The sequence below is a fragment of the Populus trichocarpa genome, chromosome 15 (genome assembly GCF_000002775.5).
Source record: "Populus trichocarpa isolate Nisqually-1 chromosome 15, P.trichocarpa_v4.1, whole genome shotgun sequence".
Lineage (NCBI taxonomy): Eukaryota > Viridiplantae > Streptophyta > Magnoliopsida > Malpighiales > Salicaceae > Populus > Populus trichocarpa.
The window spans coordinates 604,242-631,450 of record NC_037299.2 but is presented as its reverse complement, the minus strand read 5'-3'; the positions used below and the strand labels follow the sequence as shown (position 1 = coordinate 631,450).

General features: G+C 32.7%; 3 protein-coding genes across 3 annotated transcripts; 2 read left to right on the top strand and 1 right to left on the bottom strand.

Moving 5' to 3' along the window:
• Positions 1–3,830: 3,830 nt before the first annotated feature.
• On the bottom strand, positions 3,831–6,796 carry LOC7464531 (histone-lysine N-methyltransferase ATXR6). Its single transcript, XM_052447298.1, has 6 exons — positions 6,485–6,796; positions 6,012–6,121; positions 5,670–5,891; positions 5,036–5,136; positions 4,718–4,930; positions 3,831–4,206 (listed from the first exon to the last, which is right to left on the bottom strand). Exons 1-6 carry the CDS (start codon positions 6,720–6,722, stop codon positions 4,047–4,049), a joined length of 1,044 nt encoding a protein of 347 aa, XP_052303258.1. The 5' UTR covers positions 6,723–6,796; the 3' UTR covers positions 3,831–4,046.
• Positions 6,797–11,683: 4,887 nt separating this feature from the next.
• On the top strand, positions 11,684–17,209 carry LOC7464530 (uncharacterized). Its single transcript, XM_024586126.2, has 8 exons — positions 11,684–12,115; positions 12,664–12,795; positions 13,766–13,889; positions 14,412–14,857; positions 15,199–15,275; positions 15,383–15,518; positions 15,957–16,160; positions 16,997–17,209. The coding sequence occupies exons 1-8, from the start codon at positions 11,729–11,731 to the stop codon at positions 17,054–17,056; spliced, it is 1,566 nt and encodes a 521-aa protein (XP_024441894.1). The 5' UTR covers positions 11,684–11,728; the 3' UTR covers positions 17,057–17,209.
• Positions 17,210–21,030: 3,821 nt separating this feature from the next.
• LOC7464529 (ultraviolet-B receptor UVR8) lies at positions 21,031–25,113 on the top strand. The gene is made up of 6 exons (XM_024586594.2): positions 21,031–21,454; positions 22,067–22,347; positions 22,446–22,795; positions 22,875–23,276; positions 23,548–23,932; positions 24,596–25,113. The coding sequence occupies exons 2-6, from the start codon at positions 22,117–22,119 to the stop codon at positions 24,836–24,838; spliced, it is 1,611 nt and encodes a 536-aa protein (XP_024442362.1). The 5' UTR covers positions 21,031–21,454; positions 22,067–22,116; the 3' UTR covers positions 24,839–25,113.
• Positions 25,114–27,209: the final 2,096 nt, after the last annotated feature.

The following is a 27,209-nucleotide window of genomic DNA, read 5'->3' as shown; positions in this document are numbered from 1 at the left end:
TGGGGTGGGTCTTTGATGGTTGCATTTCTCTGAATAGTGTTTATGAGTATGGGCACCCACTCATGCCCACTTTCCTCTTTATACAATGTATAATAAGCATGCATTGCCTTTGATCTTTACTCACCTTTTTCTTCTTCTTCTTCTTTTTACCTTTGAAATTGAAAGGCAATCACAAATTCAGTGAATTAGGAGTTTGATGATATATGTATCTCTTGGTTTTTGGAGTGTATCGATCGATCTTGATATCCTTACCCTCTTGATTCTTCTCATGTGCTTCGATTGTTTGCACCTGTATGTGTGTATATATATATATCTTAAAAAGAAATTAAATTAAATTGGCTTTACAAGTTACTATATATAACATAAAGAAACTATAAGAGAATAAAGAATTATAAAATGCAATATTTTGAGAATATTATTACAATATATTCTAACACAAGAATTGAATTTCTCATCTTTATTATTGTGTTTTTTATTCAATAATAAATGTCTTTAATTTAGAGTCAGTTTATCCATTAATCAAAATTAAACTTATTTCTGAATGATTTTATTAAAAACACTCATTCCACACAATTAGTCTATGTATTATAAAAGATTTCATATTTTAAAAAAAAAAAACCTAATTTCAAAATCTGATTAAAAGACAAAATATAAATCTCTCATCAAGCTAACCCTCCATGATTTCATCTTGTTTTTGGAACCTTTAATGTGTGGTGCGGGCAACATTTATAATTCTCTATAATCTAAGGTACCATAATTAAAGCTTTACCATCAACTTGTACTAGTCTAGCTAGAACCAGAGACTAGCCCTAGAACCCCATCTATGGAAGAAAACGATGGCCTCGATCAGCATATTGTACTGACCTAGAGAAGCATTGCCAGAGTTACGAGAAAAAGAAGTGGAAAATGGTAAAAGCTGCCTATAGACCTAAATTGCTTATAGCATGTTCTCCTAGAAAGATTTGTTGAAGAAGAAGGAAAGTGATGGGCATGGAGAAAAAATCTCTGCACTACATAAATACATAAAGATTTAAGAAAAGAAGTGAGAAAGAGAAGAAGCTAAAAAAAAAGTCTAAGAAAGAGAAGAAAGAAAATAAATAATGGAGATTGAAAAACTATACAACTCTCAAAATTTTATTTAATTCATTGAAAATGTACTGTAACGTTAAGAAAATTATATATAAATAATAAAACCTAATCTTAATTGAATTTTGAGTTAAAACCCACTAAATAATAAGAGTTGAATAAAAAAACATAAATTAAAACCTAATAATAAAATTCAATAACTTGATTTTGGATGTGTCAAATCTCTCAACTTAAGAGTTTTGGGCTAGGTTATTCTCCATCATCGATGATCATGTGCGTGCACAACCTGTATATTGGGTTTCGTGTCCCCATCAACTCTCTCAAAATTAAAGAAATTCGATCCCGCTGAGTGCTATTCAAGGCAGCTCCAATAATACTCTCAAAGATCATGATTAAGCTACTATGATATCTCTTTGACAATCCAAGTATAGTCTGAGTCTGGTTGTTTAGCTCATAAACTATAGTTAGTTGAATCTCACCATTAATGGTAAAAACAACTTATGTCTTCAAAGTAGCATTAACATATTTTTTTTATGTCAAATATAAAAATAATGATGTAAGGTGTTTTAAAAGGATTGTCAAGGATAAAAGATGTTACAATTTATGTATAACCAATTAGTCCTTTATATTAAAATTGGTAGAATAATCACATAAATATTTTGCTCAACTATTTGTAATATTTTAGATGATTTAGCACTATTTATTTATAATTTTTTATTGATTCTAATTTATATTATAAAATAATATCTGATATTAAATGTATTATGATACTCAAGTAAATCAATTTTAAATTTGTATTGTTCATTGCTTGAATTTATTTTATAATTTTAATATGTAAATAATAAACTATACATGCAAAAGACACAGCTTAAGGAGACATGGAAAGAAGAATTTCAGGCATTCTAGGTTTTTGACCATGAATATTGTATGACTCAAAGTGCAGAAGGAAACAAACACTTTTTTGAATCTGGGTGGATATGAATTAAACATAACCTAATGAATTGAGATTATTTTTATCCAATTTGTCATGAATAAAGGGTAAAAACTTAAGAAGCTCTCCTTAAGATTTATGGCATGTAAGTACAGAAAACAAGGCATGAATAAGTTTAGAAGGTTGCTCAAAATCTATACCATGTTGGATATCAAATACAGGAGGTGAAAAATCAAGAAGCTAAGAGGGACAACAATCTACAAACTCTTCCAACTACGCATTTACCTCATCAAGAAATTCTGCTAGAGAGTCCTCGAAATTTTTCTACAGCTAGCTAAAAAAAGATTCAATAGACTCTTCATTATAAATACTTTGAATTGTTGCACATATGCTAGGCTAAGGGACTTCTGGCAATGCTGTGCGGCCAAAGCATTATTTTGTTTTTTTTTGTTTTTTGCTAGCGAAACACAGGTGCAATCGCAGCGTACCGTGTTGTCAAACGGAAACCAAGGAGATCATCTTCTTCACAAAGAGAGCTCAAATGCCATGAACAAAATACGTACATCATAGTCTTACATGAGGATCATGGAAAAGTAGACAGCCAAACAATTTCTGTTAATTGGTTGTATGACTACTTCCATTTCTGTGAGGACAAGAAAACCTTGAAGCCTTTTCTCCGGATCTGAGTTCTGATGAATATCTCTGGTAACATATATATATATATATATATATGTGCCTGGCTTGACCCTTAATACCTTGTAGTAACACCCAAAGAGAAGTACTGATTTTTGGCTCTTAGGACCACAGTTGTGGTCCTGTGGGGGGGTGTATCTGATCCATAATCTGATGACAGTATCATATTTTTTGGCTATAGTGTGGTTGCAGGACCACAATTGTGAGGGTGCATCTGATACAAAATCGGAGGACATGCCCATTTTTTCCACCATACAGTGATATGTACTTACGAAATAATCTTTGCCAGCTACTATATGATCATGGCAGACCCTAATTTTGGACCACTCTTGAGTTATGTTTTTCACTGAGAAGCAACAGGGTGGTCCTGAGTTTATGATCAAATAAAGATCGTAAGTTTTGCAGGAGCTTTGTGTGTGTTTGTGTGTGTTTGTGTGTGGGTGACAGTGCTAGCTGCTTCTGTACAACTTAGTACGAGCATTACATGAACTTCACTGTCAATCATCATTATCATATAAATTATAAAGCATTGTGATGAGAGCAGTGTGCAGATCTTGTTCAAATGGAAGGTTTTTACTGGGAAACCATATTGCTGTCGGTTGGTTGAGAGGGGACTGGTTGGGTAGGAGGTGCCAATAGGCCCATTGTAAAGATACAACTCTTAAAATGCTGAACTTTTGGCCTTGAAAGACCAAGCTTTAGTAGTGCGAGGCTGTAGGCCAGAATTGGCATCATAGGAGTCAGATGTCTGCATAATTTCAAGCCGTTAAACACTAGCTATGGTGGGTCAAAAAGACTTGTTCTTAAGATGCCTCATGCCATTTAAGAAAGCTACGACATATACTACAATATGTCTATTGACTGATCATTACAGGTTACCTATTTTTCTAGATTAAGATAGTGTTGTTAGGATGGCGGCATCTCAGGTTGGTTCTATGTTGGGGCTGAATCTACAGCACACATGTTTTAGATGGCATCTCAGGCTTGTCGTTCTGACTCAAATACTTCCATGTCTGGCAGTACCTTGTGTGTTCTCCAACTATTTGGATCACAGCATGACACAAATTGCTTGTGATTTGTTTTTAAGAAAATGATACGTACGGCAGAACTCAGAACTGTCTGGTGGTAATAGCAGCGAGTATCACACCATAGCTGTCTTTGACTCCAGGCAAGGCAAGACCTGCTGCCTTTAGGTGCTTCAAAAAATAAGTATACAAAAGTGTGTGGACATTCCTGTTGCAGAAGTCAGAACCTTTTCACATTTACTAATGTCGAGAGGACTACAACATCTGATTAGCTTGTTAGTTGATGTCTTCTTTTAACTTAGGAAATCAGATTAAACAAAATGCTCTGTAGGGTATTCATGTTCATATCCATTGTAGTCATAATATAACCTCTCTCCCTTTGATATATCTCTGTTTGCAATCAGCAAAACCCGGCATTCACCATTAACATCATATCTCACACATTTTAGATTCTGCTTCTTTTTCCCTTCCCTGCATCAAAGGACACAGTTCTTATGAGATTAGACCAAAGTAGTAACTGTTTTCTAAATGCAGTCCAACAAAATGTTAAATGGCAAATGCAAGACTTAAATTGTGCAGAACAGAAAGGCCTCCTGCAAAATTTGGATTCCTAAACAGGCATTAGATGGACATCGTGTTCATGCATTTATAAAAGAGTCCTGCCTTATTTTTCGGTCCTTTGCAAAATCAAGGAGCTCAAGTTGGGAGGTATTCACAATTAACTCAATTCCATGTTCAGTGTTCTCTATACACTCTTGACACTTCCTTCCCATGATATATGATCAAGTGATAGGCACAGCAGATGACGCAAAATGTTATAACCATATCTGCCAAAATGCATCAGCAATGAACCCCTATGCTACCCAGCCTGCCTAACTTACAGGTTAACCTTGAAATGTCTACTTCTAATTCCAATTGCCAGAGGCTTTTATTTCCAAGGCATAAAGGAGTTATTCAAGGGTAGAAAATGAAGTGAACTTACTGCGTGTGATTGTTGATACCATTAATAAATCGAGCTACATTCCCGCGCTTGTCAGGACATATAACAAGGCTTTGAGAAGGATTTGCAGCATGAAGCAATGTCATCATGCTATCCCCATCATCATTTTCACGGTTCTTCAAGTAATCAACATCTCCAACATACTCAGTGATAATTGTCAAGTCTCTTATGAATCTATCTGCCTCTACTGTGAACCTGTTACAATCAAACAGGTATACTAAGTTCCTGATCCAAATTTATTAACCACAATGAGAACAAATTAGTCAATTTTGAAAAGGCTTGGATACTATATACACATACCCTTCCTCAGGATCAAAAACAACCATAAGAGGCGGCCATTCACCTCTATTTATCATTCTTTTGCACAAATTTAAGGTTTCGACATCTTCTTTTGTCAAGACCTGTAAAACAAATCATACTTGGGTTTCAGTAAACCTGAACTCTATAATTACTAAACAGCCAACCAAGTCAAGAAAGTAAATCAATCAAAATAAAAAACAACTCCGATGAAGAAAAGAATATGCAATCCCTCCACTTCAGTCTAGTCTTCTTAAAGTGATGAAAAGGAAAATTCTTGAGACTATTAGCCAATTCACATGCATGTGTCTATCTACAAACAACATAAAATTCAGCTTAACTGTTCAAATGCATCCATAGGTAATTAGAAGCTGATGATGACACACTTGAAAAAACCCCAAGTGTTCCAAAAATCTCGATAAACCAATTCATTGACAATTCCAAATGGGTTGTCTAATTTCAAATACTCAAATGCAACAACATGCATACAAAGTAACATTGTACCAGTTACTATCAAGCCATAAATCAGAACTAAACACTAAAACAACTACACTTTATGTCACTAATGTTAACAAATTCACTGAAACATCTCTCTTTTTATTTTTTAATATAGATGAATTGCTTTCCCAATTTTTACCTGCATTCCTCCCTTCTCAAGAGCTGGTTGATTTGCAGATCTCAGTGCCATGCTTGGTCGGTAAGTTAGTTCATTGCTAAACTCTGTCCCGGAGGCCGTCAATGCTGTTGCAAGTGATCTCATTTGTTCTAGTCTCCTCTCGGGATCTTCACTCGGATTGAATGGCAACAACTTCCTCCTCTTCTTCGACATTACTAAACTACCAGATCGCTTTCGCTTCTTCTGAATATATATATATATATATATATATATATATATATATATATATATATATATATATATATATATATAAACAGAACACAATGTAATCAATACCAACCCATCAATTAAAACAAAGTCAACAAATCCACAACCCAGTATTTTTTGTTTACCTTGACTTAGCTTCTGAGTTGATTCTGTGGACCGTTTAATGCGAAAGAAATCAATGATTTTTGTTTGAACAAGAGGAAATGCTGTTCATCAAAAAAAAAATTCAATTCAACAATTTGAGACAAAAGACAACTCTCATAACCAAGAATAAATTATTTTTCACAAATAATATTATGAAGAAGATTAACAATTCCAGGTTATCAAATGCCACATAATTGCCAATACAATTTTCACTTCCTGATTTGTTTATAATATTCCTTTCTTTTACCTTTCCTTTCCAGTCAACAATTCTCAACCCAGATTACAGAAAAACCCAAAAAAATCAAATCCCTTTACGAATAAATCTAAATCACAAAATAGCAACCCCATTTCACAGAACCCAGAAATCAACAACAAAACGTCATAAAAATAATATTATTTTTTTTAAAAAAAAGGAATGAACTTACACTTGGGCATCTTTTGTTTGGAACAGGAAGGACAAAACCAGGAGCCTTTAGGGACAGAGACAAGGATAGGTCTTAAACAAAACAAATGAAATCCTTTATCACATTTATCACAAAGAAGTAGCTCTCCTGGTGACTCTCCTGACCCGCATTCTTCACAGTAAACTCCACTGTAATCGTCAGCATGCTTGGATCTAAATATCGGCTTTGGAGCCTGGCTTCTCTTGCTTCTCAGTGCCATTTTTGCTGTAGAGGAGAGGGTTCTTTTTCTTTTTTTTTTGTTCTGGGTTTTGTTGGGTTTTTAAATGTGGAGCGTGGAGCCAATGAGAGTGGTTGGCGGGTTATTTTTGTTTCGCGGGAAATAGGGTTTTGGCGCGCGGGTTAGGTATTTGGGTTTGGAGCCAGGGTTACTGTTTTTGATGGTTGGCCTCCGTTTGTTTCCCCGGTTTGGATCCAATATAAATAAGTAAGAAATTGTTCTTGTTATTGTTATATCTTTGATTTAATTTAATATATGCTTGGTATTGTGGTTAAAATATAGTTTATTTAAAATTTCATTTTTTAAAATTGTTTTAATATACTAATATAAAAAATAATTTAAAAAAAAACATTTTATAATGCATGCACTTACTATTAATTACTATGCTTCCTATCCATGTTTGCTATGGTCTTATTTCTTTTTGTCATTAAATTTTATTTTTTTTAGTTTTATTTTTTTATGCGATGTTTATGATATTTTTTTTGTTATTTGTTTTTCGTGTTTCTGTTATGTACAATAAGGAAATGGTGCTTGTTATATGTAATTTCTTTTGATTTATTATTTTATTTATTATAAATATCTTGATTACCAAAACTTGGCCAGAAAACAGAGGTTGGAGTGTCATGTTATTTCCAAGAATTTATTTTTGTGTTATTAGCTTTTCTTGGAATGTATTCAATGAATTTTTATAGACTATTAGAAAATAAAAATTCATAGATTATTAGGCAATGTTATTGTCTCGAGAAAAAAAAAAAGACAGGTAAAGAAACCAAAATTAAAAAGAAAAAAGAGAGACAGAATTATGTTATTAGCTTTGTGAACTTTCATAGACTACTAAGGGCTTGGAGGCGGGGAGAATGCAAAAATTACATTTAATTTATTGTCACAAATTGGGCCTTTGACTTACTCTGGCCTCAGGTTTCTGGCTTTAGTGTTATTGTTTAGAGTTTAAACATTTTTTTTATTAGACTATTAACTAATAATTAATAAGCATATTGGAAATTTACTGTTCATCCACACCTTATATACTATGAATTATAATAGTAAAACATAGTATTTTTTTTTGTCACTTTTTCTTTTTTTTTTTGACCGTGTATCACTTTTTTTTTTCTTTTTTTTTTTGCACTTTTTTTTAACTCACAGTGTATTACTTTCTCTTTTTTTTTTCTTACAATATTTTTTTTTTAAAATTATCTTTGTCAATTTTATTTTTTTAATATTGAGTTGGTTAAAATTTTTGCTTTGTAATTTTTTTCTTTTAAAATACTGTGGATTGCTATAGTATTTTTCCACAGGGCTTTTCTATTTTATTTTTTTATTTTTGAAAATTATATTTGTTGATTTAATTTTTTTAATATCGAGCTGATTGAGAATTTAGTTTTGTAATTTTTTTTCTTTAAAACATTGTGGATTGTAATAGTGTTTCTCCGCATAGTTTTTTTCTTTTGTTTTTTTGTGATTTTTTTAAAAATTATGTTTTGCGATTTTATTTTCAATTACAAGTAAATACAAGTAAGGCTAAATCATGAGGGAAAAACACTTTACCTTTCCTCACAAAACACTATGGATTGATACAGTTTTTCCTCGCATGGTTTTTTTCCAGTTTCTTTTGTGTTTTCTTTTTTGTAATATTTTTTTTCAAAATTATTTTTGTCGATTTTATTTTTTTAATATTGAGCTGGTTAGAATTTAACTTTTTAATAAAAGTTAATTATGTGGAAAAAGCATTGTAGTTTTCCTCACAAACCACTGTGGATTGCTACAGTGTCTCTCCACATAGTTTATTTTTCTTATGATTTTTTAAAAATTATCTTTGTCAATTTTATTTTTTTAATGTTGAGCTGGTTGAGAATTACAATTACAGGTAATTACAAATAAGGCTAAATCATGTAGGGAAGCACTGTAGCTTTCATCACAAAACACTGTGAATTGCTACAGTGTTTCCAACATGGTTTTTTTTCCTGTTTGTTTTTGTGTTTTTTTTATATATTTTTTCCTAAAACTTTCTTTGTCGATTTTTTTTTAATATTGAGCTGATTGAGAATTTAGTTTTGTATTTTTTTTATTTAAAACACAGTGAATTGCTGCAGTGTTTTTTCACATGATTTTTTTTTATGATTTTTTCCAAAATTATCTTTGTCAAATTTATTTATTTTTTGAATATTGAGTTAGTTAAGAATTATAATTACAATAAAACTAAATCATATGGGGGAATCATTGTAGTTTTCCTCACAAAACACTGTTGATTGTTACAACATTTCTCTAAATGGTTTTTTTTATGATTTTTTTTTAAATTATCTTTGTCGATTTTATTGGGAAAAACACTGTAGTTTTTCTCACAAAACATTGTCAATTGCTACAACATTTTTCCTCAAGGGTTTTTTTCCTTCCAAAATTATCTTTGTCGATTTTGTTTTAATATTAAATTGATAGAAATTTAACTTTGTAATTTTTTTGCTTTTTATTAACATAAAAGCTAAATCATGTAGGGAAAACACTGTATTTTTCCTCACAAAATATTGTGGATTGCTACAAATTATTTTGTTCAGTCTCTAAGTTTTTTATCACCAACATAACTTTTTTTTCCGTCATAAAATATTTACTTCATCATACCTTTAGTTTCTAGCTATTACTTATCTAGCGATGGTTCATAATTATAACACTATCAAGTATATTTGTTTTATAAGCCCGCAGCGCGCGAGTATGTCATCTCGTAAGAATTTATTTAGTGTCTAACCCGTTCAAAAATTTTGATCGAGTTCACTCAAATTTTTTTATTAAAAAAATTACTTTTGGAATCATACATATTATTTTAATAAAAAATTAATTTAAAATAAAATTTCACTCAAACTAACTAACTAATTAATTTTAATAAAATTAATTTGATCCAATAAAATTAATTTCCGTCATAAAATAAAATTTTAATAAAAAATTAATTTAAAATAAAAATTTTGATATTATTTTTGAAATGCAAAAAATAATTGACCTGCGGCATCGCGCGGGGCAGCATTTAACTAGTATAAACTAGAAGTTATCAAGTCAACTTGTTTGATCAAATTTTATAAATATAAGATTAAACTCGAGAATTCATGAAATACATCATTCAAAAAATTGCACAAGGAATAATATTATTAATCAATATGCTCAAATCACACACAATTTGAGATTCGATTAAATTTTTGCTCACAAAAACAGGGTGTCTATATTGATACAGGTATTTCAGTTTCAAGTTAACGTTGTAGCCTATGATCTTCTGAACATGCATGCATGTATTTCACACTACGTTGTCAGATTCCTCCCCCTACCGTGAACATCACCGATCCAATCAAGATCAAGAACAAAGAAGCAGCTACAGGAGATATAAAAGACAACATGTAAGATATTTGGATTGCATGTTTCCCAGATTCTCAACTTGCTCAGTACCTCCACAGACAAGAGATCAGAACAGATTCTCACACAGCTAGCTCCTCAGGTCCTCTGGGCAGTGGGATTAGGAAGCTAAAGCTAGATCTCTATGCTTTTGCCTCTTAATCTAGGTCAGAAAACTTACAAAACGTAAACTCCTTTGCTGCGACAACAGTGGTAAACCAAAGAAAATGTTAAGATAGCTGCGTGCAGTAACTTATGTGCGAGAATTTACTCCTGGAAATGATGGCGAGCTCAAACACCAGGCTTCCACCTACAGGGAGATAAGAGGTGAGCCATAAGACAACATGGTTTCAGATGGGTATTATATATATATAGAGCATGAACAAGATACACAGGAAAAAGGAAAAGTAAATTGTGGAAACATGGTTTCTGCATAAATGCTGCCTTCCACGCGTATGGTTTCTCCATGAAGATCATCACCAAGGAAATAAGTCTTCAAATCATCAGGTACTGCTGATGACTCTCCCCTGTATTGCACTTTCAAGGACTTTGATCTTTAATTTGAAGGGAGAAGGTTGCTGTTCTAGCAAACCGAGAACCACAGACACTAAATTGTAGAAGGAACTAGTGAGGAGATGTAAGGACTTCAACTTGGTATGAGACATGGGATCATTAACCATTGTGATAATATATTTTTTCTAATAACTTAAAATTTTAGATTAAAATAATTTTTTAACATGATATAATTTTAAAATCATGAGCTTAAATTTTATAACAAGATATGGGAATTTCATATTATTATTATTTTTTTTTATCTAGAAGTGATCTTATCTAAAAATTTATTTTTTGTTTATGGCTTTTTTGAATCCATAAAATAAAAAATAATTTATAAATGATTATAGTTATATTATTCTCGTGATATTTTTAATTTTTTTTATAGATAAACTATAATTATTTTATGTAATCTTGTTTTCTATAATGAAAATATATAATTAACAAGGTTGTTTGACTATCATTAATACTCTCTTTATAGGTCTTTCTTTCCTTTCCTTTTTTTTTTTTTTTGTTTCTCATCACTTCTTTTTCTAACTTGCAATTTCACGAAGAAATCAAAGAAAAAAAAAGTAACACAATAGCAAGAAGCCAAGAACAAAGAGAAGCTCTAGCCAGGTTTGTGTTTTTATAGCAAGACTAATTTTTTTTTTATTCGAGTATTTTTATATCTTTTTTAAAAGGTAAGACTAATTCCGTTCAGGGTTCGTGATTATTTTTTTCAATAAGTGTACCTCCTAAAAATCAAACTTGTGTTCTCACCCTTCCAAGAATATAGAAATGACTAATATGTAATAAAGAAAACAAATCTTTATTTATATTTATATTTTATTTTTAAGGGTTAGGAGAATCAATTTTAGACCAGTTTATACGTTAATTGAGAATTTTTTTTATAAACTATTTTTTTCATCTAAAAATAAAATTATTGAACATTCATAAAAGTAATGAAAAGATTATAGTTTATAAAAAAAATATAAAAAATAAATATATTAAGGGGTCAAAGCCCATAGTTTTTATTTTATAAATTGGGCAAAGAGCCTACACCTTCTCTACCACTTGCTTTCCTCATGGATCTCCCAAGCGAAAAGCCCCTCAAAATCCACCTAGTCAATTCAACTGAGTCTCCCGAGTTCACTCACCTGACTCAGTCCCTGACTCGCTCCTCAATCATTGGTCTGGACGCCGAGTGGAAGCCAATTCGAGGCCAAACCCACCAGCCCACTTTCCCAACTGTGTCACTCCTCCAACTCGCCTGTCAACTCGGTCATGACTCGGACGAGTCAGAAACTTTCCTGCTTGACCTGCACTCAGTCCCTTTACCTTCAATATGGGAATTGTTGAGAGAGACTTTTGTCTCTCCTGATATTCTGAAATTGGGTTTTAAATTTAAGCAGGATTTGGTGTACTTGTCCTCAACATTTTGCTTACAAGGATGCGATCCTGGTTTTGATAAGGTAAAGACTCGATTTTCCTATTATGTGCTGTTTGATTTCCAAGAAAATAACCTTATTTTTATTCATTTTAAGTACTGTTTTTGTTTCTATGAGGTAATTACTGAATTTTTCTATCATGGTTGTTTGGTTTCTGAGAAAAGAACCATACTTTCACTGCCTTTTAAGTACAGTTTCTGTTTAGTTTGATAGTTTGATATTATTCTCTACTTTGTTTGCCATCTATCTATCTGGAATAGCTTAGAGCTTATAGTGCAATTTCTTTAAGCTTAATTTATCATTATGAATAGGAAATAACAATAGGCTAGTATCTTGACATACAGTAAGTGCAATATTGATTAGATGATTTACTGGATAATGATGTGAATTTGGTGTTAATCCTTGTGTTAGAAAGGAATCGAATCAGAAGATGGTTATTGGTTTTTCAATTTCATTTCGTTCAGCATAATCTAAGATGTTATGGGAGATTGAGGAAATTTGTGGTCATTGATTAAAGAGGATTGATTGGACTTTGTAATTTTTTTTTCAATTGTTGAACACTGGCTGAATAGGTGGAGCCGTATCTGGACATCACTAGCATATACTATCAGATGCAACATAAGCAACAGGGAAGGAAGGGACCGAAGGAAACCAAGAGTTTAGCAACTATCTGCAAAGAAGTACTGGGAATTTCTCTTTCAAAGGTATGGTGATGAATGCACAAGTTTTTGTTTGAAACTCTGAATGACTTAATTTGAGATTTATGGCTCCTATGTTATCCTGTACTGGAAATGCGCTGTTATTAGAATGCCTGTTTATTTTATGTTATGGAAATCTTTGGGATTTGTTTGTTCTATGTATAATATCAATTCTCGATGCTTATTCTCAAACTTTCACCTAATTAGCCAAGTATTTATGGAAAACAAGCACAGTCTGTATAGAAGTATGGTGAATGAAATGGCTTTGATTTGCTGTAACCGAGTTATTAAAAATCTTGATGATTCAGCTTTATTCTGCATTAATTGTGAAGACAAAACTACTTTTCTCTTTGGTCAAACCAGTTAATTTTTTACCTGTTGATATATTTTTTTTGCAATGTTATAAATTTGCATTGCTTTTATTAGTTTTAGCATCAAATTTTTAGTAGTCTATTTCTGCTTAAAATCTGTACCAGTTCATAGTTTATAAATTTACCCTTGCATAATGCATGAGATGAACAATTATTGCACTAGTATATGATAACTATGGACTTGGAATGAATGCCTTTCTAATCTAAAGTTGCACTGCTCTACGAGGACCAAACCATTACAGCTATCTCTAAGCTGGTTTAGATTGATTTCAATTTCAATAAAATGATTACAGGTGTATAAATCGCGGGATATAGACTTTCTAAATAGATATGTAACTTGCTGCTTTCTTGTGCTACTTGGAATCTCTAGATTTTCTGTGGTGTTCTAATAGCGCACAACTCTATAAATGTCTGACTTTCTTTTTAGGCATGGATGCTACATCTATAATTAACTTAATCAAATGATATGCTTCTTCCAATTCTCCTAATGCATTCTGGAGGATTGAGGAGTTGACTTGTCGGATTCCATAGTTCCTGTGGGGTCGGATTTAATTACTGTAATTTGTAACTGAGTTGTTAATTTGTAAAATCCATGTCTTCTTTAGGAACTTCAATGTAGTGATTGGTCACATCGTCCTCTTACAGAAGAGCAAAAAACATACGCAGCTGCTGATGCACACTGCTTGCTCAAAATATTTAATGTCTTCCAGGACAACATTGTCAAAAAAGGTTCGTGGTGGTTGAAAGGTTCATACTAGTGACTTTACAATTTGTATAACTTACTGAATTCATAGTTTAGGATAAATTCAGTATGATTTGTTCTCCAGTTTGTTGACTGGTACTTCAGAGCATACTTGTTTGAAATAATGTTTTAATGCACATTGGATGAGCTTGGAAGGAAACCTTCTTCTGTAGGTAGCTAACATGTAAGCCTTCCCTAGAGCTCCATTAAAATTATACTGGCCCAATTGAGCAAAAACACATGTGGAAGCAAGTTATTCAGATACCATAAGCAATGTTTGCAAACAAGTATGTGGATGATGTGCCGCACAACATAGCTCAGACTTCTCTTGTACTTTTGAGTGCACGGTCTTAGTCAAATAGGATTAAAACATGGGATTTTCCTGTTAACAGAGCAGGTGTATTTACAAATTTAGAGAGATTATTGATGGTTTGATCTCTCTTCCTCTGATGTTTATGAGGCCTATGACATTGTTTGAACTGGTTGTAAAAGTCTTACTTGTACTGCAGGCAATTCTTCTAACGACATGGTGGAACTGCATTCTTCTGGTGTAAATCTTGGGTTGAAAGAAATTCTTGAGAAGCATGATATTGATGATAAAATTATTAGGATCAAATATTTTGAAGCTTCCCATATCTTCCAAGCTACTGTTTCTTCAGAAAACTGCCAAAGAATAGCTGAGGTGGATGTGGCAGTTTCCAGGACATCATCCAGAAATACCATGCCTATGAATGAATCTCTCCTGAAGATAGTGAGAAAATATGGTGAGAAAATTCTGTTGAGAGAATCTGACAGAAAACCAAAAGCTGCCAGAAAGAAAGCGAAAAAACACCCTTCACTGGTTGCAGTTACCAGAGAAAAGCAGTTGGACAATACTGGTGACTGGCAAGGCCCTCCACCATGGGACTTGTCCTTAGGTGGTGATGGATGCCCTAAGTTCCTATGTGACGTGATGGTAAAAGCATTTCTGTTTTTTTTTTTTTTCTATTTCTTCCACTATAAAATTTAAGCTTCCAAAACGAGGCCAAATTCCAATAAAAATGGTTTAATTACATGCCAGTTTCCTGTGCTTGCAACGGTCTGCAGTCCACACCTTTAGGTGGCAGCCTTTCCTGACAAGGACGGGGCAATTTTGAGATAGGGCTCAATTTAAAATTATATCAACTAAAAATAAGAAATAAATGCATTATCCTATAACCATTCTAGGAAAGAGAAGTCTGTATTTCCGCTAGATGTAATAATATACGCACTCTTTTGTTCATAGTAAACAGAATGCTAAATAAAGTACTTGCACAGATTGAAGGCTTGGCAAAACATTTACGATGTGTGGGTGTGGATGCAGCAATCCCAAGTTCAAAAAAACCAGAATCCAGGTATTTAGAAGGATGCACATGATTGTGTGTAGTTATTTATTATGTCTTTGAATATCTTTTGGCCATGAGAAGTGAAAGCTATTCACTCTGTTGTTCGTTGTATTCAGGGAGTTATTGGATCAAGCATACAGGGAACAGAGAGTGCTTTTGACACGAGATGCTAAGCTATTGAGACACCAATATTTGATAAAGAATCAAATCTACAGGGTGAAGAATCTTCTTAAAAATGAACAACTACTTGAGGTACATGGTACATGCAAACATACAAGGGTGTGCAACTCAGTGAAAAACAAATTAGCTTTGCATTTAGCACCACAATTTTAAGTTGGCTGAACTTCAAAAACATTTGATAATTCTGCAGCAAGTACAAGAAACAGGGAAAAGGTCATTTCTTGTGAATTGCCTAATGGTTGATTTTGCATGAAAGTCTTTCACGGACTAGCACCATTGTCTTCATTTGTGCTTAAGGTTGTTCTCGCCATACTGAGTCTCTTTTTGCATATTATAATACAACTAGACGTCAATGGTCTACCTTTTTGGTATGTGTTGTCAATATGTCCATGACAATCTAGGCAATGTTGTGCTGTTGTAAAGGCAGAGGATGAATACATGCAGTTTATTTTTTGTTAATTGAGAGTAATGAAACATGGTTGTAGAGGCTAAAATTGAAGAAGTTTGCAGGTAATTGAAACTTTCCAATTACAAATTAATGAGGATCAGCTGATGTCAAGGTGCACGAAATGCAATGGGAGGTTCATTCAAAAGCCACTGACAACAGAAGAGGCAGTTGAAGCTGCAAAGGGTTTCCAAAGAATTCCCGATTGCTTGTTTAACAAAAATTTAGAGTTCTGGCAGTGCATGGAATGCAATCAACTTTACTGGGAGGTAGTGCTTAGTTACTCAGTTCCCCTCCTGCTTGTTTTAATTATCTTCCAAAAATGGTTTCACCACTTTCTAAGTATCAAACCTTAAATAGTTGAACAATCTTTGAAGGAGGAAGCTGGTATTGTCTAGGAAACTTGTAATATGCATCTGGTACTAGTCCTCTATCCCCAGGAAGCCATGTGAAAGTTTTCTGTGCAGCCTTAACCTTACAATTCACAGAAGCAACATGAATGCATTGAGCATCTAAGGTGGCAATTAGCATTAGATATTAGATATAGTGATCATAGCTTGAAGTACCGTGCAGAGAATGAAATGGGACAAGGTGCTTATGAGACTATTGATTTGTACCAATACAGGATTGATACAATTCAAACATCCTTATGAAAACATTGAGGGTAGGGACTCACTGGACCTTTTAGGAGCTGTGTGTTATATGTACTAATGAGACAGCAGTAGGTTCACTTTAGCAACCAATAAAGTGCTTGCAGTTGCATGCTCTTGTTCAATAGGTTGAGGTTTGCATACCATATTTCCTCTGAGGAATCACTACAGTATTAATGTTCCATTAACAAATGTGTAGTTTCTATACTGATGACCATTATTGACTGAAACAGATTCATGGTCATTGCTGGGCAGAAAACCCTGTCCTGTGATTTGGTTTATATATTATGCCAAGCATGCATGCATGCAACTTGACACATTATACTCTCCCGTTTGGTTATTTCAGTTTCCAGTCGTCTCTATCTTATGATTTTATTGTTATTATAATTTGCGCATGCACAGATATATGTATCTAGATTTTGCTAACTTGGATGATGTGCTTGTTAATATCACAGGGAACACAATACCACAATGCAGTTCAGAAGTTCATCGATGTCTGCAAGTTGAATGAGTAACTTGAAATTATCATTAATTTTCACCAATTTTTGTGCAAGTTCATGAGTAAATTATCTTGTTTTGCTCGTATCTTGTCATTCAAGTACGGAATTTCCCTGATCTTATATGTATTTGAAAAGCAATCGTGACTAGAAGATAAAGGTTTTCCAACACCCTTTCTTGTCTTGCGAAGATGCTATGCCTTTTCTGTGATCGTTTTATCTTTTCCCTTCCAGTGTGCTAAGAAGCCTGCATCCGATGGCGTAATTCAAGATTAGGATTAAAAGGATAATCATAAAAATTGAAGGCACGCACAGATTTAATAATTGGAGGTTTTGGAAGGAAACAAGGAAAATTCAGGTAGGTTGAAAAAAAAAAAAAAAAAGTTTCGATGGCCTGGTACTATAACATACAGGATCAAATAGTGTTTGTTTTGCAAGAAAATAATGAAGAAAAGTTAGGGGAAATGAGGAAAAGAAATAGGATTTGGAATAAATTAATATATAATTATTTTGTATCCCAACATTTTTTATTTCTTCCATTTCATCATCTCTCCATCTATTTTTCTTTCTGCAGGTGAAAAAAGCAAGACCATAGTATCACACAATATTTTTTCAAGTGTGCTCAGCATTGAAGTTGAATATGAATTTTTTTTTTGTTTTAAATTAATTTTTTTTAGTATTTTTTAATTGTTTTGATATTAAAAATAAATTTTAAAAAAATTAAAAAATATATTTTAATATATTTTTAAACAAAAATTTATTTTAAAAAATATTTTCTATTGCTGCAATCTAATCCAATTCAATTCAGATACACCCTCACTTGCAACTCAACAAACCCAACTCACAAGCAAACTAGAGACATTAAAAAGATGCTTTATTTATGTTCTTTTTCCTGGAGCGAGGCATGTGTGGAAGAGTTGATTCTAATTTAAATAAAAATAAAATCATGTTCTAATAAAAAAAATTAAGAAAGTTAATAGATTAAGGACTGTGTGTTTAACCAGGTTGGTTAGTAATCAAACGAGTCACAGTGACCTGGTAGATCCGATGAGCTGTTCTGAATTTTATGACTATGATAAATAAGTTAAAGTTTCCATAATTAACAATCATGGAAAACCCAAGATCAGTGCACACTTCACCTGTAACATTTTCTGTCCAGGCGAACAAAACCAGTAGGCTTCCTCTGCTGTAAAAGTCTTGTCTTCTCAAGCATGACTCCCCGCCCAGGTGTGTAATCATGCAAGGCCTGTCTGTAAACTTTGAAGTATACCTGTCTTCAATGTGGCAAACAAAACCATTGACCATTTGTCGGGCCATAAAAATATGCAGCATGGTTCATTGATTCTCACAGTAAAACACCTGCCCAAATGGATCCTGGCTATCATGTTTGCTTTTACTGTAAGATTTTAGCCATCATATTCCCAGTCTCACTCAACAAAATCTCAGGTTTTTCCCTATTTTCAGATGGCTGTTTCAATTACTACCACTGATCTTTATGTGCTTGGACTTTTCATGAAATAAGAGTACAAATCCGTTCATCCAGTAACTCTCTGACTCGAAATTTACTTTGAACTGAGATTATTTCAAACTAGTTTAAAGAATATTTTTTGTTTCGGGTTTGCGACCCGGGACAGGGGTAAGAGCTATGGTGTCTAGTGTTTTTTTTCTTTTTTCTTTTTTCCGAAATGAAATTTGTTTTCAAGGAGCAGCATAACCTATCAAGATTTGTCAGCACCTCCAATACCTTTTGTCACTGTGTATGAGGTGTCGTCTACTAGCAGATACCCCATGAACAGATGTTGAAGAACAGGACACAACATGACTAAGCAAAAGCAAGTTCAAAAGAAGTGATGAATGCTTCAATTGACATATTGTGTTGATCTTTTGTGTGAGCTCAAGCAGCTCTACTACAGCTACACATCTGTATACGTTATAATATTCCTTTGGGTTTCTTAGCTAGCGTATTGAGATGTGGATGAAACTGTGTTTCCAGATTAGTTTTATTTTAATTCTAAAAAATAATTAACACACATCGTAATTTTATATGAGTTTATTGAAATTTCTTTTCTGAAACTTTAAATATAAAAAAAAATTAATTTTAATATTTTTTAAAACTTACATTTTCAAACCGTAGCCGAAAAAGTTATTTTAACCCGGGTTTTATAATAACCCACTCAAGATATATATTATTGGTTCAACCAAGTGGACGTAACACCAATGAATATCTCGAGTTAACTGATTTTACTGGATTTAACTTGGACCGTTTTAATTACTTGATCATCATGTTTTCTCTCCAATCAAGATTTATAATTGATTATGGTTATTTTATAAACAATTTTTTAGAAATATTAAAATTTTTATTTTAAATTTTTTATATATATATTTTCAGATTATTTTGATGTGCTGATGTTAAAAATAAATTTAAAAAATAAAAAAAAAATAGTATTTCAATAAATTTTTAAATAAAAAACATTTAAAAAATACTATTATTACAAAAACAAATGAACTCTAGCTCAACAACAACATTAAGAATAACATTATATACTATCTCTTTCAGTAGGAGAACTAATCTTATTTTTTCTCCTTTTATATTGTAATAACATTTATAAAATATATTTAGATGAAATTATAAATTATAAATTTTTTATAACCAAAGTTTTAAAAGGAAATTTTCAATGAGACTCATACAAAACTATAATACATACTAATTAACCAAATATTATTAAAAATAATGCAATTTTGACTATAGCTGTTTTTTGAACGGCTCAAAGTTGGAAGTGGCGATGTCTAAGTCACACGAATTATTTATATATCAAAGTTTTTATGAAAATCACATGCCTAATAGTCCACAAACATTAAGAAACCTAAAGTAAGTGACTTTGGCTATAATTCTTAAGTGATGACTTGTTAAGGACGGAAACTGGAAGGCACTGTTGCGTGTTGGATTACTTTTACTTGGTAACTATGCTTTGCTACGCGAGGAAGGTGTCTTTTTGGGTAAACCAATTTCCCCACCAAATGCTCGCAATAGCATGATTCAAAGAATATTCTTCCTTTTTCACATTATGGGTTTTCAATTTTTTTTTCAAATTTTTTTTATCCTTGCTATTAGTCATTTAGTGGCTGTTTAAGTGTGCAGTAAAGAGTGTTTTTTCTATATAAAAAAATATATTAAAAAAATTATTTTCAACATTAATGCTTCACAATAATTTAAAAATACATATAAAAATTAATTTAAAACTAAAATAAATAAACTTTTTTAAAAACATGGTTCAATCATAATGTTAAATACATTTTTTATAAACCCTGTTTGAAATTGTGTTTAAATGGAATTCGGTTGAAATTAATTTGTTTATATTTAATTTGTTTATATTTTTAGATTATTTTAATATATTAATATAAAAAATATATTTTTTTTAAAATATAATTTTAATTTTTTAAATAAAAAACACTTTAATAAGTACTGTAACCACTACCGCATTCATAATTTTTTTTTTTTTTTACTCGTAGATTCATCAACTTTTCATTTCTCCCCTAACATTTCCTTATGCTGCTGCCCTTCTATTTTACTAAAGTTCCGATATTACCCCCAAGCCATCAAATGGTAAACTTTTTTAAAAAATAAGAAGGAATTTGAGAAGGAAAAAATGAGAGAAAAAGAGTTAAAAAATAAAATAAACATCTAAAAAAAAGATAGATTTTTTTAAAAAAATTATTTAACTTGTTTTTTTTATTTTTCTTAAAGTGTATCAAATTTGATGATTTTCCAACTGAAATGTAATTTAAGAAGGAATTTCAAACTCATCTCAAATGCACTATAAAAAAAAAAACTATAGGAATAAAGGGTAAAATGGAAACTTTCAGAAAATAAATATAAGGATGATATTGACAATTTGAAACTGTAGGGATGGAAGTGTAGCATGGATGCATGGATATGTGTGAAAATATAAATTACCCGGAATTTTATGGAGGATATATAGATTTTTCATATGATCTCACCCTCTCTATCATCATCCACTGCACATCTTTCTCCCCTGACCGGTTTCTATTTCCCTTATTTTCTCTCTATATATATATCTAATCTTTGATCATCATCTCTCATATTTTCTTCAGATTTTTCATCCATTGATCTCCTTTTTGGGATTTTCTCTGTTTTGTTCTTTGATCAATTCAAAGCAGAGCTTTCACTCTTGAAACAAACTTGTTTTTTCTTGCTGATTTGGTTCACTGGTAATTGTCTAATCAGATCAGGGAAAACAGGAGAAAAGATGGGATTTCTTGGAAAATTTTATGGGGGCTTTTCTTTTTCTATTTGTTGACTTGTGGGCTGAGAAATTAAAGAAAAAAAATAAAGGTTCGCAGAAACAGAGGATATTAGGTCCGAGAAGCAGGGAAGACTGAGACTTTGAGATTTTGGTATGGGTTCTTTGATAAATTCTTGAACTTTATGGTGTTTATTTTGTATAGATCATAGGGAAAATCCATTTGAAATGGTAAAGTTAAGCATGCAAGTAACTCTTACTCCTTGCTAAAGCCTTTATCGTGAATGATTATTGTGTATTTCATGCATCATGATGATGATGGTGTTGACGATGGAGGACCAAAATTGAAAATTTATACAGTTTTCTGCACCTGATCATCACAGGGAGCCACCCCTTTTAAGGAAAAGGAAAACAAAATTGCCTTTTGAATCTTGGAGACTTTTTTTTTTAGTTGGAATGTAAAGATGATTGATTTACTAGTAGTTGCTACTGTTGGTTTGATCAAAACATGCTGCATCAAGGATTATGCCAGCTGGTTTGGATTGGTGGTTTATGTTAGCTTTGGAGGAGAGTTCATTTGCATGTGCTTATTTTGTGGGTTTGAGAATTGAAGTTTGCTGATTGATTTATAATTTTAGGTAAATACATCTTGGATGAGATTCTCTTACTGTGTAAATGTAGTATGAAACACTGAAGTTTAAGTCTTTATTACTATGTTGGATAACAATGTGGTGATCTTTGCCTCTGTTTGTCTGTTTTTATCCAGCTATTTAAATCCTCTACTCTGCCAAGTTTGTGCACTGCGATCATTTGGCAATGGCCATGGATTCCACTACGAGTGGAACCCCAACTATACAATACCATAACATCACTGATCAGCCTGTTACAGCCATTGTTGCTGTTCCTGTCTCAACATATCAACGAAATCAGCGTCATTGCTTTGGGGACTCAATTCCTGGAGAATTCCCCCTAGCTGCCAATCCATCAATTGTCCTCCATGTTCTCACCACATGTAACTTGGATCCTCAAGATCTTGCAAAACTCGAGGCAAGTGATATTTTTCCTTAACTTGTGACTGTGAAGCTTTTTTTTATTTCGTAGAATCGATAGTGCTGCTGATTTGATTTCCAATGTCCATATTGCAGGCAACATGTTCCTTCTTTAGGCAGCCAGCAAGCTTTGCCCCCGACTATGAATTATCCATGTCAGAGCTTGCTGCTCTTGATATGTGTCAAAAAAGAGCCATATTTAAGCCAATGACACCTGAAGAACGCCAAGATTTGAAACAAAGGTGTGGGGGCTCATGGAAACTGGTCCTGAGATTTTTGCTGGCTGGAGAAGCATGTTGCAGGAGGGAGAGATCCCAGGCAATTGCAGGACCTGGTCACAGTATTGCTGTGACATCGAATGGAGTAGCTTACTCCTTTGGCTCTAATAGCTCAGGACAACTTGGGCATGGCACCACTGAAGAGGAATGGCGACCTCGGCAAATCAGGTATGTGTTGTTAGTTGAGGAAAATGAAAAGGGTGATTTCTGTGCTTTAGAAATTTAATGGATCTTCACTGTGTTGCAGATCCCTGCAAGGCATTCGAATTATCCAAGCAGCTGCTGGGCCTGGCAGGACAATGCTGATTAGTGATGCTGGGGAGGTTTATGCCTTTGGAAAGGACTCCTTTGGTGAAGCTGAGTATGGAGTTCAAGGAACTAAAACTGTCACAACTCCACAGCTGGTTGAGTCCTTGAAAAACATATTTGTGGTGCAAGCTGCAATAGGAAATTTCTTCACCGCTGTATTGTCCAGAGAAGGAAGGGTTTATACGTTTTCTTGGGGCAATGATGGCAAACTTGGTCATCAGACCGAGCCAAATGATGTTGTACCCCATCCTTTGTTGGGGGCACTTGAGAACATACCAGTGGTTCAAATTGCAGCTGGATACTGTTACCTTCTTGCTCTGGCCTGTCAACCCAGTGGCATGTGAGTTGCTCCTTGTGTTTACCATGAGACAACATTGCAAAAGAAAAAACTAAAATTTTCTTAGGAACTTACTTTTTAACCAAGGATAAGCATAAAGGTCTGTTTAAGAAGTAACTGTTATTAACAATTTAATATTTCCTTCTGATCTTTTCAAAATCCTTGATTTAATTCTATCATGTCTCATCCAACTGTATGGTCATGACTGCTATTGAATCGGCTACAACAGTTTAGTAGTCTCTAATCTTTGTGTTATATTTTGGATGTATATCAGGTCGGTATACTCTGTTGGATGTGGCTTGGGTGGGAAGCTTGGACATGGATCAAGAACTGATGAGAAGTACCCACGATTGATAGAACAGTTTCAGCTTTTGAACCTTCAGCCAATGGTGGTTGCTGCTGGTGCATGGCATGCTGCCGTGGTAGGAAGGGATGGACGGGTTTGTACATGGGGTTGGGGCCGCTATGGGTGCTTGGGCCATGGAAATGAAGAGTGTGAATCGGTTCCTAAGGTGGTTGATGCTTTGAGCAAGGTCAAAGCTGTTCATGTTGCTACAGGGGATTACACAACCTTCGTGGTATCTGATGATGGTGATGTATACTCATTTGGTTGTGGTGAATCTGCTAGCCTAGGTCATAATGGTGATGGTGATGGACAGGTCTGGCCCTCTTCTGTTTGGTCCTATGTTTATATATTGATAGATTTTGTTTCATTAACGTGGAAAGAAAGAAGTTTGCCTGATTTCCTGGTCTCATGGAACAAATCTTGAACACACTCAGCCCTTTCTTTACACCTCCATAACATAATTTCGTTGCATGAAGTGCAATTTAAGATCGATGATGTAATTTTTTAATTGCTTACTACTTTATGCAGTCATTACATAATTACATCATTTTTTTTCCCATCTTAACATTAATTGGTGGTCCCCTTATTGCTGGGGATATTCTTGCTTTCCTTTCAATTTTACAACTGTTTCTCTGACATGCTAACTACCAGCTGTTTAATTTCCTGATATTAATGATTTGTGTGCCACTGCCATGTGGAAATTAACCGTATTTAGCAAGATATTGAATGATTAACCTTATGGTTGTTATGTCACCACTGATATATAATGGTTACTGAAAAGGTGATTGGGACACGACAAACTGGCAATGCTTCATGTTGTGTTGATTGATTTTAGAATCTCTTTAAGTATTTTGATTGTTGTCTTGTCTTAATATGGCCATGATTGTAAAATGCTATCTTTGAATATTGATGTTTGCATGAATGCAGTCGTCCTCCTGTGAAGCATGTTTTAACTTATAATTTTTTTTTTCTACAGGGAAATAGGCACACTAATGTCTTAAGCCCAGAGCTAGTAACATCGTTGAAGGAGGTGAAGGAGCGAGTGGTGCAGATCAGCCTAACCAACTCCGTATACTGGAATGCTCACACCTTTGCTCTCACTGAATCAGGGAAACTTTTTGCATTTGGTGCCGGAGACAAAGGGCAGCTTGGCATGGAACTTGTTAACAACCAGACTGAAAGGGGGAATCCAGAACAAGTGGACGTGGATCTAAGGTAGAAATTAACAAAATGTCGTCCCCACTGTTCCTTCAACCATGCTAGTATAATTTATCATCATTGCACATTGCATTTGGTGTTTAGATTTCCTTGTTTATTGTGTACATAGAAACAGAAAAGAATTGTGGAGATTCAAGGCTAGGTAGTAATGGCCAAGGCTCAACCATGTATATGATTCGACATTTAAAAAGATGGTTAGTGTTTGGGCCACAAGTGTCAATAGTTCATGCATTGTTTAAGGAAGGTTCGTTAATAACATGTTTGTGTTGATTTGGATCCCTGATTCATTTCATGTTCACTTGACTGTTAGTAGTGGTGAGTAGGTTTTACAGATTTGGGATCATCAACAAAATGTATCCCAATTACTCCGACCACGGTGGTCGGCGAATCCCTCCACAATTCCTCCCATCTTGGGCAGGTTTGTTTTCGCTTATTGTAATTTTCTAATAGAGCCATCCAAACTAATTAAAAGAATAAATGCCTTCTCAATGTGCTCTTTTAGTGCCTTTATTTCCATATCTTTTTTTGTTTCGTCCTTTGGGAAATTACTGATGAAAGTAGTTTGTTTTTTTTTATTATTATTAATTTGACAAGTTAAGTCATAAAATTAGTAGTTTTTAATTTTTTAAAAAATTATCTTGAATTAATTTTTTAAAAGTTGATTTAGTACATATCAAGTTCATTGGGTAAGTTTTATTTAATTTAATCTTAAATCCAAATTACATAAGAATTAGTTTAAGAGTGTAATAAAAATATTAAATAAATAATGGAGAAGAGCTCTTCATGTATTTACATTTGGGTTTAAAAATATAAATAATAAAATTTAAATTAAGGATATTTTGTTCCTAGTTGATTCTCTTAACACTTGAGTATTTGATAAACAAATAATTAGATAGTGGTATTAAATAGGAGGTGGTGTTGTGTCCACATAAATGGTGATGAAAGCACTGCACTCAAGAATGCTTCTGCACTCAACATATAACAATGCTGGATGCTTATCTATGATATTGTTTTTATAAAAATAACAAAAATAATAAATTTGCCCGTAAATTTCAATTACAAATGAAGGATATTGTAGAGAGAGAAAATTAGAGGTCATGAAAACAAACAAAATGATCAACTTACAATAAATATAAAATTAAATATATTGATCGTCACTAGAGACTTATCTAATCGTTAACTTCAGGGCCTGTGGGGATTAGTCGAGATCCGTTAATTTCAGGGTCTGTGGGGATTAGTCGAGGTCCGTGAAAGCTAACCCGAACATCCCACTTGAATAATATATATATATATATATATATATATATGAACTTATTGTTGATATTTTTTTAAAATAAAAAGATTAACTAATAATTTCATTAAAAATAAAAGATCTATATTTGCTAGAACAAATTAGAATATAAAATTTATCTATTCATTCCTTACCATATATTTATCTTTATTTTTTATTTTAAATTTAACTCCAACATTTTGAGGATATTTTTTTTGTTTCTTTAAAATATTTTTATTAATGAGTAATTTTATATATATATATATATATATAAAAACTGATAATGTCAATTCTGCAGCAGCGACCAATTAAAAATGATAATGAGATAAAGGCCAATGTATTGCTTGGAGATGTTGTTTGGATATGGGGAAAAAATTATATTTGGTCCTTTGAATTTGGAAATTTAGTCAAATCAAACTTTGAGTATTATCTTGGTACAAATTGAACACTTCACTATCAATCAAAGATAATTTTTAACTATTTATTACAACCTTAGTATTTACTAAGATAATATTTTTTTTTAAGTATTAGTTATATATGCTCATATTCAAGCAGATATAACCTATAAATTGTGTATCTAATAATTTACCCAGTGAAGGAGGAGGTTTGAGTTTCAATGACTTTAATTTATTTTATTATTATATATACCTGCCCGTTTAGCATTGTAGTAACTTTTTTTTTTCAAATTGTTTTTTACTTGAAAAAATATGATTTTTTAGATTTTTTTATGATTTTGATGAACTACCATAAAAAATAAAAAATAAAAATATTTTAATTAAAAAAAACATTACTAAACATATACATGATTGAAGTAAACATTAGTTTATAGTTCACATTAAATATGAACATAAAGCGCATTAATCTAGTAGTTTTTGGTCCTTTATGAGCCAATGCCTATATTGCCCCAAATTGTATGCACCATAAACCATTCTATATTCTCCTGTTTAATTCTTGAATGAGAGATTTAATTGCTATTCAATGTTCACCAGTCTAAATCTTTGTGCTAATTTTTTTATAAATCTTATTTATTTATTGTTGTTGTTGCAACATAACATTATTATTATTAAAAAGTATATTATAACTTACAAGCAGAGAATATATT